The sequence below is a fragment of the Myodes glareolus genome, chromosome 11, assembly GCF_982192425.1.
Source record: "Myodes glareolus chromosome 11, mMyoGla1.1, whole genome shotgun sequence".
NCBI classification, from domain to species: Eukaryota; Metazoa; Chordata; class Mammalia; order Rodentia; family Cricetidae; genus Myodes; species Myodes glareolus.
In genome coordinates, this window is record NC_142036.1 from 59,169,088 (window position 1) to 59,183,541 (window position 14,454).

Consider the following 14,454-nt stretch of genomic DNA (forward strand, 5'->3'; position numbering starts at 1 on the left):
GATTTCTCAAACTAGCTGTAATTTTGTACGTGGCCGACAATAGAATCTAATCATGTAATCACTGTGAGAAGGAATTCATATCAACCCTTCTAACACAAGTCACTGATTCCAGTGGTTACAAGTTACTAAAAGGTGACATACTTAACAACACTCTAAGAGTGCAAATATTGGATTTATCATGAAGCATTTGTAAAAATATTTAATCTTGATGTTCCCACAGTTCTCAGACTGTGAGGTTTATATATAGAGATGCAAAATTACTTTAATTAGTATATATTAATTGTACAAAGTAATGATTTTACAATAAGGTTACAAACTTGTATCTAATGTACTATAATCTCACTCATCTCGGTGGCCCAGTTTGTCCCGCTTCTGCCTTGCTCTTTTCCCATCTACAATGCTTGCCCACCTGTTTACTTTGAAGCCTCTCCCTAGATTGCACATATGAGAGAAAACACAAGCTATCTCTATTTGTAAATATGGCTTGTTTGGCCATGAAGTTATATATTTATAGAGTTTAGTTTTCACAGGAACCTCTTTTATCCTTGTCTAAGTATGTTCTCTTCATCTCTTTAGAGTCTGAGTTCTGATATATGAATTTGTTTACTTGCTAAGAGTATGTGAATCTTATGTCATTACCACCTACTTCATCTTTGTGTACCAAAGATTAATGTACCAAAATTAATTGTACCAACAATTAATTTGTTGAGAATTTCACTCATTTCCTTCCAGACCTAACTGCTTTCCTTACCCACCCAACTTTGTGACCTCTATTTTTAGTTAAACTTCTAATGAAAAATTATCATGCAACATGTTTTGATCAGATTTTCCTACCCTGAGTTCCTCCCAGATCTATTATTCTCCCAAATTTATTGCTTTATTCTCTCTCCGTCTCTAAAACAAAAAAGCAAGAAATAAATCAAAAACCCTAAAACAAAATCAAAACTGAAAAAGAACAAAAAGTAACAAAACTGCCAAAACAAAGCAAACTGAGACAAAAAGTCTACAAAAATACCATTAAGTTAGTATTGCATTGACCAACTAATCCTAGATATGGAACCCGGCCTAGAGTGTGGGTAAAATGCCCAGTGAGACTCCATTAAAGAAAAATAATTTTTTATTTGCCAGTGGGTATCAGTTGCAAATGATTTCTTGGTTAGAGGTGGGGAATGTATATCTTCCTCCTCTCAGTGCTGTATGGATGCTATGAGAAGAAGCCTTCAGCAGCTCAGGGAATGAAGGAGATCCACTGAGTCAGTGAACACTCGATTTGACTTTATTATCTAAGGGAGTAAAACAATTCTTTGGGGTAGTAAGGGAGACTAGCTTAACTCTCTCGGGCTGATAAAAATGGAAAAAACATACGTCCACCTTTAGGGTCTCTCTATCATTTTCTTTCTCATCTATTTTTTTCTTAATTCTATCCAGACATATCCCTTCTGTCTATCATTAGTTTTCTTTTCCTTTACAGCTCATATACCCCAACAATATCTCTCAAACATTATAAAAACTACAACATGGTTACATTCTATCTTTCACCTGGATTATTACAATGAATACAAGTAAAAAACAGCTCATTTTCCATATCTCTTATATGATTAAACATTTTATGTATTACAGATAAAATATAAATTATCCCAAGAATTCATATATATTCATACCTAAGCAACTAGCTAGAGATTAATAAAGTGTAAGCAAGAAAGGTATTTTTCTCAGCCTCCTCTTTTACTGTCAGGCTACATTTTGTGGTTACAAAGAAAGGACTAGTCACTTTATTATTTATCTCACAGGGAATCATATAAGAAATCTTAAAAGAATCACAAATCTAAACTTTTATATACGAAAAACAACAAGTCAGCTCTATTTTACATCCTGAGTACATACCCACTCATCAACCATTTTTTATATCAGAAAGTTGAGTGCAGAAAGGAGTCCAAGGAATTGGTCATCACTCTTGATCACCAACCCATCCTAGCAAGAAAGGTATTTCAGTCATCAATAGCCAGACTGTTATTTTTCTTGTTTCTTGCAATGAGTCCTTCGCTCAACTACATGCCTTCCTATACTTTAGACTTTCCCCCAGCTTTTTCATCTCAAAACTATTAACAAAGTCATCTTAACCTAGGCTTATGTCATATTTAAAGTTTTGCTTTAGCTATGATGCATACCAAACTTGCATACACATCTCTCAACAATAAGTTTGAAAGAGCTTGAGCTAGTTTAGCTTTTGAGACACAATTGTTCTTCTTAATCATTAACCTAAGCTGCAGTCTAATAGGCTTCTCATGAGAAACTCATGAGTCTTACCTTGTTCTTATTTTCTATCCTCTGCAGCTCATTTTATCAGAGGTAGAGGCAAAACCATGTCTCTCTTTTTTTTTTTACTTACATCAGTTATCCCAATAAACAAACCTCTATCATAGTCCCTTACTATATTTATCAAAAACTCTCAATCATCAAAATTCTACTTTAGCTATATTATTGTATAAAATCATTGCTTCAGTTAAACAGTACAGCTTAAAAGGAAATCATCTTCATAATCATCCACAGTAAAAATGTTCAGTAGAGTGGGATATTTCCATGAGATACTCACACTACATTAAAGGCAGTGGGGATCTCCACACACCCATTCACACCATGCCAGAAAAAAATGGCAGTGGCAAACATGTAAAGGCACGGCAGCAACAAGAGACATTCTGGAACCCATCCCTCCAGTCCTTGCCTACCTAAGATTCACCCAACAGAGCTTTCCTTTCTGGTGGGCCGATCTCCCAAACTTCAATTGTCACCTGCTGCTCCGCTGACATGGCCACCAGCAACTCAAGAGCAACAAAGAGTTAAATAACAAAGTTTATCATTTTTTAAAAAGTATGTCATGAGAAAAATAACCTTTTAAACTCTCAAATACTCTTTACTAATATGACTCTCCATCATTGAGCCACTTGCTATAGCACTGTGATTCTACTGGTTTATGTATGAGTGTGTGTGCACATTGTAACTGTAAGCATTTTCTTTGGCATTTTAAAGCTTTATCATAATTAATTTCCTAACTTCATCCTAATTCTTCCACTTTGGCAGTTCAGAGAATTTAATTTAATAGTATATAATCGAAGTTACACTTAATACTTGCAAATATGAGATTCCCTTAATTACTACTGTGATAAAGAACAGGTATAGAACTCAATGACACTAAAGCAAAAATGAAAAAAAATAAATGGTAGAATAGCAAATGAAAAGTTAGAGAGAAGATTGCTGTATATTATTATTAAGCTATCATTCTTTGTCTCCTTTCTTTCTGAAAGTTAGGGCTATACTCTGTACAGATACTAGAAAATAAGGTCAGGAACCTATAGTCAGAAAGAAAACCATCAAATATCAGTTGTCCTTAGGAAGTGTTCTACAGTGTTAACTAAGTAACACAAACATTTCATCTGTTTGTGAGTAGATACTTACTACATTGAAGTTATTGTTATTTCTGTTTTACAATGCTAAATGAAACAATAGATTTAAATCTATTTCCTTTTTATTGAAATGGTCATAAATATGATTACAACATTTTTTGTATTAGGAAATGAAACAAAACAAACAAACAAAAACAGCAATTCCATGTTCCTGAAACCTAGGCAGCAAAATACATTGAATACTAGGAAAAGTCTGTGTGGTTTGTGCTTGTGTCAAAATAATTCAGAAACAAAATTCCTCACTCAATAGGACTTATTTTACATTTACTGTTAGAGAGTCTGAATGAAAGAGGGAGCTTGACTTTGGAATTGTGATGCAAATGAGCAAAATCCATTTGTTTATGGTTTGTATTTTATTTTATTGCTCTTTATTTTTTATTCTTTTCTCATATAAAACATCCTGATTCAGCCTCCCCTCCCTCCTCTCCTCCCAGCTCTCCTACCCTGAGGTCTCTCTCCCCGAAATGCATTGATACTCCATTTCCCTTTATAAAAGGGCAGCTCCCCTGCTCCCAGGGATATTTTATTTCAACCAAAACCAGCCTTACAAGATGCAATAAGACTAGACACAAACCCTCATATCAAGGCTGAATAGGAAACCCAGTAGGAGAATAAGGTTTCCAAGAGCAGGAAAAAGAGTCAGAGACACCTTGTTTCTGTTGTTAGGAATCCTCCCCAAAACAAACAAACAAACAAACAAACAAACAAACAAAAAAACAGTGGGGTGGGATGGGGTGGGGTGAGTCCCAAGGGACTCTAACTTGTTTATCTTCTCAAGTGTTATCTGACAATAAAAAAGAAATGTGAAATGAAAGATGCAAACAATGCAAAAATGTGAAAGAACTAAAAGAAAAAAAAGGCATGGTGTTAATCAGTTAAAAAGTCAGTGCTAGCCTTGGGGTCCTTAAGGCCAAAGTAGCTCAAAGAGCACCTGTGTACAGCCTGTCAAAGTGAATGAATGTATGACAGAGCAGTAGAGGCAACTGGTGCCTCGCCATTTCTTCAAGAAATGGGCCATCAGCAGATTAAGGAATGGGCCGCTGGGTAAAGAGAAGCATTTAGGTGTGGGCTAAACAAGTATCTTGTACGAAAAAAAAATAGCTTAGAAAGAAAAACTCTGAAATTTTTGGAAGAGGATATCTGGAGGAGAATTGGATGTAGGGTACTGTGAAAGAGGTGGCAGAGGCATCAGTCACTTAAGAAAAGAAAGACTATGACTCTAGAGACAAGACACCAAAGCATGAAAGTAGGGCATGCCATCTACTGCAAGGAAAATGTCTTACGTAGGAATGCCCTCACTATTTCCCTTTTCTATTTCCTTTATTCTCTTGCTTCTCCCTCTCAAAAAATAATTATTAAGTATACGCAAGGGAGCAGTGAAGTGACAGTACTGCCCATTTGTTTACTTTCATTCTCACTAATCGGGCTGGTTTTCCAAAACAGTTCCATAAATATTAAATATCTATTATTTTTAAAAGGACTTCAAAAGAATTATGCTATCCCAGAAATTTCTAGTGCCAGATCATTGAATAACTGTTTCCAACCCTATTTTTTTTTAACAGCTTCGTAAGATATCTACTTAACTTTGGTCATGTTTTTGGCCTCTAATCACTTAGGGGCATTTTAAGATTTGATGGAAATGTGAATACAAAATACTAAGCTTGAACATCAAAGGCCCAGCAAATGGTGATGATTAATATGCCCCTCTTTAAATAGACAGTGATAAGTCACTAGGCTATGTAAAATACCCTTTACATGGTAGTCATACTGTGAAAATATTCTTTAATATGTTACTGATGTGGCTATTTTGGTAATTTATGAACACTTTATGTTTCCTCTTAAGATCAAGCTGAAATAGAACGAATGGAAAATCATGGTGATAGTGATGATTAAGAAATCTACTCTATAGGCTTTTCAAGGAAGGGTCTGCTTTTAAAAGCATGATGCATGTGTACCAGAAGTGCCTTTCTCCGCCCCCTTTAAGGACCATATGTACAGTTGTTTTATAGAGTAAGAACAGTCAAACAGCCATTACAATTTAGCCACACTTTGATTAAGCAGTTTGAATGACTACTATGGTGATTAACTTCAAATAAACCAACAAAATAAGCCGAGCCTAGATACTTTACAGTTAAAAAGAATTCTGACTACCTTTCGGCATCTAGTTCTGCGTTCAGGTGATTATGGGCGTTCTATTAGGTCTGCTCTAAAAAAATGGGGTAATTGGTTGCTGCTGCACTGCTAATGAACTTCTGCTTTGGTGGTCATTGATTGGCAGTTTGAGTGTCAAAAGGAAATGAATGTATGGCTGGTAGTTCGTAAAGAAAATGAAGAAAACAAAAACAAATTCTTCCAATCCCCAACTATCCTACAACATCCATCCTTTTCTGCTCTAAAATCATAGATTTCATAATATGTAGTATAAATAAACTTAGATTATTTCTTTCTCAAAATTTAATATACACTTTTTTCTATCAACTTTGTGCCAACTCTCATAACTTTACACCTAATAACAATACAGTTGTGTCTTTTTAAAGCTACTTACATATACAACATTTTCTATTTCCGAGGTATGAGCAAACTGAAAGTTACTTTGTTAAAAAATATTGCAAGTACATTGATTGCCTTACTGCAAACAAATTTCTTAGATAGCTCTGAAGTGTTTGATGACTTCAGTGAAACATTTGATACTTGAAATAAGAAGTCAAAATCTATCTTTTGTGTTCTGATTATTTCTTATCATAAATTTCATTTCCCTGTATGGTCTAATTTGTTGGTTATTTTTGTGATGTTTTCCATGAGAGTGGTTGAGACATCAGGAATACAAAACATTTTCAAAGTGCTTCCATGATTCATCCTATAGTACCCAATTTCCTCACTTGATTTTCTGGAGCATAAGACTCAGAAATTTTTAAACAAAAAAGCAGAACTTTGATAGGTACAACCAACATCCAGGCATGTGGCAACATGCTTGCAAGAATATTCACAGCTTTGAACACTTCTCTGCAAAAGCAAACTCTCCTGACACACTCAAATGTCATACACCACTGTAGTTTGTTTTAGTATAACTCTTAGTAACTTTCTGAAGTAGAGTTTCTAAGTGTCTCCTTTCCTCCATCTTTCTTCAGATTTGGTTATCTGCTCTGATTTTATTGCATTTTGGCCTGAAATTAGGTTCCATTTTGAGAATGGAGTGTTTGACAGTTGATGTCTCATGATCATGATATATATACACCAAGGACCCATGATATACATGCACCCAGTCAAATGCTATACTAGAATTAGGGCTTCTGTGTTAGTCTTCTCCTCACCAAAATCCCTGTATTACTAGAGTCTATCATGTATTGTTGAATCCATGTATTGTTGAATCCTAGTCTATGCATATTCTTAAGTATCTTTTCCTATCTCATCCCCCCACCACCGTGAAATTTAAGAGTACAAGACAGTAAAACAAAATCAAAGAGAGCACAGACATTGCACACTGAATGTAGCTGGAGTTTTTCATCCCACCTACCAGTTCCCTGATAACCACTCTGGAGACTTAATATTAATTATAAATGTTCAACAAATAACTCAGACTTATTACTAACCAAATCTTACAATATAAATAAACCCATTTTTATTAATCTGTGAGCTGCCATGCAGCTTATGGTTTTACCTGTCCTTCATCACGTCTTGCTCCCTCTGAGTCTCCTGGCAATTCCTCTGACTCTAGCTTTCTTCTTCCCAGCATTCTCTCTTCTCTGAAAATCCTGCCTAGCTATTGGCCAATCATCTTTTTATCAACAACAAAAGTGACACATTTTCACAGTGTGAAATTCACTGTGTGAAAATTTCACACATTTTCACAGAATTATTCCACAACAACTGAATGCAAAAAGTTAGTATCTATAAAGCAAATTTTTTTACAATGCCCATTTATATTAAGTCTATTAAAAATTGATGGCTAAATATATAAAATAAAATAAAAAGGAAATCATGTTTAGATTCAAGACAATACAGAAGAATGAGAAGCGGCATTGCTCTGAAGCTGTTCATCATTCCCTGAGGCCGTGGGTGCCTAATTATAAAGGAAGAGATAAAATATACCATTGTTAATTCTATTTTATGTTGTTGCTGATGTAATCTATTTCCAACCGCGTATTCAATTGGCATCTGCTGGCATTGGAATACACCTCATTTCTCAAACAAATATTTAATTCCTTTTGGAGAGATTAGAAAAATCAATGTTTTATTCATTTGATGATTCTTTAATGATTTTTGTGTCTCTCTCAGTAACATTTTTAAAGTTTTTTCATCTAGAATTCCACTGAAATTTAAGATGAGGTATACCTGGAATGTTTTTCACTATTTGTGTTTATTAGTTAATTTATGTACGAGGTGTTTGACACATATATGTGCACCATATGTATGCTCACAGAGGACAGAAGAAGCATCAGATCTCCTGGAACTGATGTTAGTAATGATTGTGAGCTACCATGTAGACGCTGAGAATCAAACCTTGGACCTCTTGATAATCAGTCAGTTCTCGTAAACACTGAACAAACCTTGTAACCCCATTTTTTTACCAATCGGCAATTTAGATTGGTAATTAGAGGCTGCTCTGTCTCAATGTCTTTATGAAATAAGTTCTTAGCAGAAGTCCAAAAGCAGAAAGCTAGCTGATAATTTCAGCTCCAAGGAGATACTTTTTTAGTTGCTATGTTTATTGTGTTATCTTCATCAATTGCTTCGATTCTTATTTTACTACTTTTTATCTAACTTATGAAATAATAAATAAAAAAAATCTGTGTTTCAGTCTTGTATTAGTTCTTCTAGACTTTTATACAATGTTTGGATAGTAGATGCCTACCATCTCTAAACTCTTTCCAGATTCACTTCTTCCACACCCATTCAACTTTATGTCTTTTTTTTCCAAGAGCACTTTGTGATGCCCATTTAGTCTTGGACATATGACTTGATGTTGGAGCATGACAGAATTATCAAGGTCTACACATATAGAAAAATGGCTCCCCCTCTGCCAGCAGTTGACAACTGCCAATAAGCCCTAAGTCGGGAGTAGGACTTCGAGCTCAGATTCCCTCTTCATACTCTTAGGATGGCATTAGAGAATGTTCAATATTTGACTAAGAAATTACATTTGGAAAAAGAGATTTCTCCTCTTTTTCAAAGAATGCTTTAGTGCTCTATAGTCTCTTAAGTCTACTGGACAACTACCATACTTAAGCACTTATCTCAGATTGATTTGAACAGGTTGAACTCTTAAATGTTAACAAGAAATGGCTTTAAATTAGCATTGTTTAATCGACTAGAAATTGTTCACTGAAAAAGAGAGTGTTTAATTGTAAATTAAGGGACCTGCTGCACAGTTTATTAACTAAATTAAGCACTTTATATTTTCAAAGCTCAAACATAATCGCTAATAAGCTATTTCTCACAGTGGGTCTCTGAGAAAGACTAGTACTATTTTTATACCTTCTATTTTTATGAAGGACACACTTGGCCCATAAAATTTAGATAACCCATCTAGGCCCTCACAGAAGCTAAAAGAGAGTTACAAGTTGCTATTTACACGTGCTACTTTACAGAGCTAGTCTCTTAGCTGTCTGAACAAAATGGGTTAGAAAATCGAATAAATTTTAATCTCCCGTTAGTGTAGAAAAGCATACTTCATGTCCACACAATTGTAGTTTATTTTGTTTAGACTATTTCTCCTCTGTTTCCATAATTACTTGTTTAGATACAGGAAAGTCATAAAGAAACATAAAATGATTGCCATACAGGTGAGTGATTCAAACTCTTATTCTGATATTCTTTACCTTGATTTGAATTAAACAGACCAACTTGACCTTTTTTCTTTTGATTTTTGTAGCCTTTCGTTGATTGGCTTTGGCTAACTCGTTGAATGATTTTATACAGAGATCAAATATCTTTTGCATTAAATTTATTGTTTTAGTAGCTTATTAAAATATGTTTGATTGCATTGTTATAAAATACTGCAATTATGTATGACATTTAATCTTATTGTAGCTATATAATCTTTAATCTTTTTACTTAGTCTTTTGCAGATAACTTTTCCATGAGTTAAACAGTCTGTAGCATATAATGTGAATATTGATTTCACATGTTTTATCAGGGATTTTTTTATTTCGAGTTTAGCACTTTCAATTGAATTTGGCTGAGTAATGTAAAGTGACTCTGGTGTCAATAATAGTTTTAATTCATTTCCAAGCAAATCACTGAACTGCACAATAGTACTGTGTGTTACGTGGATCCCAATCACATGAACACCTAAGTAGGTTTTGCATCTGTTTGTATATGTCAATCAATATACCACTTTATAAATAAAATTGCTCTTAATGGTATTCAAATGTACCCTCATATTAGTTTAAAATTATTTATTAAGTTGATACATATAATTTATTGCTTCACAATTTTGGTTTCAGTAATATTCCATTTAAAATTTGTATTTACTTTTAAGGTGAAGTAATATTTAGAAATAAAACAGATTTAGATGTTATACTAAAAATAAAAACATTCTTGGTATTTTTAATGTTTTTAAAGAAGAGCTATTCTCTGACACCCTAAACTGGATTATGAGTAGAACTATTACTACATTTGAATTATATGTACACAGTATCTTGTACCTAATATACTAGCAACGTGTGACCATGTTTTAAATTACATTTCCCTTCTTGAGAAAGTGGATGCAGCCTCAGTGCACATTATTCTAAGTAGTAGATCACCTCAATGTATCATTGGTTTGTCCTACAGTAACCTACTTATAAAGATAGGGTTCCACAGAAGTGAGATTCAAGAATTTGCATGTTATTATGAAAAATTCAATAAACAACAATATTAAATGTGCTGTAATTATTTGTCATCTGATTTTTCATTATCATCAAAGCTACATTTTAATAAACACTAATTTGTGAAGTTTTTTTGTGTAATTCAGATTTCCTGAAGCCTGTAAAGCTTTTCATATGTATATTGCCTAGTTTCCCTAGATTTATGCTTCATAAGAATGTGCTGAAAATATTGTAATTATGAATTATTGGAAATGATGACATCTTACATTCCCATAAGGTCCTGGTGATTTCTGTGTTGTTCATCTCAAATGAATTGAGTGTCTAGTCATGGAGAAGGACCATACAACAATGTACTGAATACAAAGAGGAAGGGAAACACTGTTTTTCATGGTTTTCTCCTTCTCCAGAGACACAATGCATAAAAGAGAAAACTCTTAAGATGAACAAAAAGGAACTTATATGGCTTGCTTTTTCAGATTAAAAACTTACTCATCTCTTGTTCGTTCTGTGCGCATGTGCTGTCCTTGATTTTCCAGGAGTAACTGAGGGAACTTGTGTTAGGTTCAAGGAAGTCATGCAAACATTATTGCATAGCTTCTTATGTCTGCAGGTCCACTGCAGACACTTGACTTCTGATAGTATCTCTGAGCTTGTAGCTTTGAGGTTAAAAGTGGGTGTCCCATATTTTATTCTGATACAACTGCTCTGTATAAATTGTATTTCATATGCAGGGTGGCCAATATCAAGCTGAAAGAAAACACAGACAATAACAGAAAACAAATAGTATGTCCATATGAGAAGCAGCTGTAACAAAAATAATTCATTCCCTTTTCGTTCTACATTTTCAAGCCAAGTTCAGACCCCTAGGAAGCCATCCCTCCCACCCCAGCTACATTCAGTCCACCATTAAGGCAGAATCCAATTATTGCTATCACTGACCCTGGACCCAGAATGTTCTGTTGTGAGGACAAAGCATGGCATGCATTCTGGGTCATATGCAAGGGGTTCTCTTAGTCTTTTCCAAGAAAGAGTCAACCTTGTTTTAACTGAACCATCTACATACTGTGGGGTTAGGAGAATGTTTTGCAGATGAAGCTCCCCCACCACCAGTTCACATTTTACACATATCTAGAAATGATTAGTAAGAATAAATGAACTCAAGTCTTACTAAACCAGCTTTGATCAGAATGTAGCTATAATCTCAGAGGAAGTTTTCTTAATATAAAATTTGTACAGCATATATATAGCTTGGGAAATTATGGAGTTGTGAAAGCATAGTATAAAAAAGGTATTAGGTTAGATGATCCATATTATTTTATAAACATTAATGCCCTATGATTTAGGTAAACTTTCCATTTCCATGATTCATTTAATTTTTTTTTTATTTGTTGAGACAGCATTTTTCTGTAGCATTGGAGTCTTCCTGGAAATAGCTCTTATAGACTAGATTGGCCTTGAGCACACAGAGATTCACCTGTCTCTCCTATGGTAAAAATATTTAGTCATAGTACAGCATAGTTAAATACAGTAGTCATACTTAGCTGATATTGCCATTGTGGTCCACCTAGGAAAAGGAAACATCAGCTGAAGTGTTGCCTACATTGAATTGGCTTGTGGACATGTCTGTGGGACATTTTCTTAAATGCTGCTTGATGTAGGAGGCTCAGGCCACTGTGTGTGTTGTTATGCCGGGGCAGGTAAGCCTGGATTGCATAAGAAGAGTTGCTAAGGAAGTCAAAGGGAGCAAGCAAGCTAGCAAGCAATTCTGTTTTCCATGGTCTTAGCCTGAGTCCCTGTTCTGGGTTCTTGCTTCCCTCAATAATGGCTTGTAAGTTTAAACAAGAAATAGAACCATCCTTTCCCCAAGTAGATTTTGGTCAGTGTTTCACTCCCCAGCAACAAAGACCTAACTGGAGCAACAATTGTGAGTAGAATTCAAAGAGTATCTTTTCTATTACTGTCAAGCCTTATCTTATGTATAAAAGTTGATGTTGAGGATCTTCAAATAGGTTCTCATTTAGTTTTTTTTCTGAATTAACGATTAAGATGTATAGTGTAAATAATGAAAAACTAGCAAAGAAGCACATGCTCATCCTATTTTACTTTGCTTTATTATTTCAGCCCAGACACGATTACCTAGAGTGACGGAATCCCCACAATCATGAAGGTAACACTAACTCCTTGTGGAATTTTTATGTTTTAGCCTTAAAAAAAGGACGATTTTGGATCACTCCTGATCCTTATCACAAAGATGACAACATCCAGATTGGGCGTGAGGTGAAAATATCTTGTCAAGTAGAAGCTGTTCCTTCTGAGGAGTTAACATTTAGTTGGTTTAAAAATGGTCGTCCATTAAGAAGTTCTGAGCGGATGGTTATTACACAGACTGACCCGGATGTATCCCCCGGAACAACAAATTTGGATATCATTGATTTAAAATTCACGGACTTTGGGACTTACACATGCGTGGCCTCTCTGAAGGGAGGAGGAATATCTGATATCAGTATTGACGTTAATATTTCCAGCAGTACAGGTAAGAGGCTCGCTCATGGTGCCAAATGCTTTTAAAATGACTTGAGTTGGGTGAAATCATTGAAGCTAAGAAATCATTTCTTTTTAAATAAAATATAAATCTTACCATCCTAAATATCTAGTAAATATTTGAATTGAGATGTTGCTTCTTTTATTTTTATTTCAATTTAAATGGGATTTTATAAAAACTGTAAATAAAATCAGTAGCAGTGTAAAGTAAAGTTTTCCCAAGCTTTAAGTAAAATTGTCCCAGCTTTTTTACATTAACCACAGTCCCTGTAGCACTAAAAATCATATTAGGAAAGTTTAACCAGCACTAAGGCTGAAGCATTTTTCTAAATTTAAAATATAATGAAACTACTTGTATCTAAGGCATGAACCTTGAGAAGTAATTTAAGAGTGTTTAAATTAAAAAAATTACATAAGAAATGTGTTTTCTACTAGAGGAAACCTTTTTTTACAACTGTTTTCAGGCAGAACTTCTTATAGAATACCATGGTACTATGTATGCCCTCACAATGAAAATAGCCAAATACAAAGATCTATTGGAGGGGAATTTTTTCCAAGTTAAAAATGAGAGTGCGTTATCCTTTTAAAATGTTCTGTCTAGATGAGGGAAAGTCCAGGGTTTTTAGGAGAGGATGGGCCAGGTTAACTCCCAGGGTGTTTTCAAGACCTGTGTGTACTTTTCCAATCTGTTACCAGATTGTTTTAACTGAAGATTCTTACACAGTGATGGGAGGGAACTATAAATTGAAGTCATAGAGATTCGTTACAGGAGAAAAGCTCCATGTTTGCAGGCACTGAACAGCTGGCTTCTCCTTTCCAGTTGGGCAGCATTTCGACTCTTAGACATGTTTGGTTTGCATGCAACTGTGTGCCTTCTCTTGGTTCCCATGGAAGTTCACGCCGGATTGGTTTTACTACGTAAAGTCTGTATGAAAGGCTGAAAATGTTCTCTTGTGTTTTGTAATTCTTTGTTCTAAAGTATATCCAGTCCTTATCTGACACATAATCTATGTGAAAGGAAGTTAGAATGGTAAAAGTAATTGTATTTGGATATGGTTCCTATCCTAGCTTAGGCAAAGCCTCTTTATATCTACCTCATCTGTAAATATTTGAACTAGCGTGATCAGATAGATTTATTTATGATTTCAATGGAAAACTGTTGGCACATATTTATTCAATCAACAGATATCCACGAATGGCCTACATCAGTATGGTAGGCATCGTTGTACTAAGTGACATCCATGGACGATTTCCCTGTAAAAGTAAGAAAATTTCCAAGGCCATTTGCCTTTAATTTCGAAGGATAACTCTCCAGAATTTTTTACCCATCTACGTTACTCTACTTTATTTGTTTCTCCTGTTTTGTTCACTCATCTTTTGTTTGAGAACTCATCAGCACACACACACACATACACACACACACACACACACACATACACACACACACATACAAAGAGAGAGAGACAGAGAGAGAGAGAGAGAGAGAGAGAGAGAGAGAGAGAGAGAGGAATCACAACTTTTATTTAACAGAATCATTTGAGGAACACGATTCATTGGCTGTTCAATTAAACAAAATAGATCACAGAAAAAATGAGATTTGTAAAATTATTACTAGAATATGTTCTTATATTCACTTAAATACT

The 14,454-nt window shown here is 34.7% G+C and overlaps 1 protein-coding gene across 2 annotated transcripts in view; it reads left to right on the forward strand.

Annotated features, from left to right (window-relative positions):
* Mdga2 (MAM domain containing glycosylphosphatidylinositol anchor 2) overlaps positions 1 to 14,454 on the forward strand; it is a 762,902-nt gene that overhangs the window by 547,056 nt on the left and 201,392 nt on the right. For both annotated transcript variants that reach the window (XR_015004446.2, XM_048415642.3), the window contains exon 7: positions 12,474 to 12,803. Coding sequence is in view for 1 of the 2 variants with exons in the window: in XM_048415642.3 (XP_048271599.1) it covers positions 12,474 to 12,803 (330 nt within the window). In the remaining variant the exon portion in view is untranslated. The remainder of the gene's footprint in view (positions 1 to 12,473; positions 12,804 to 14,454) is intronic.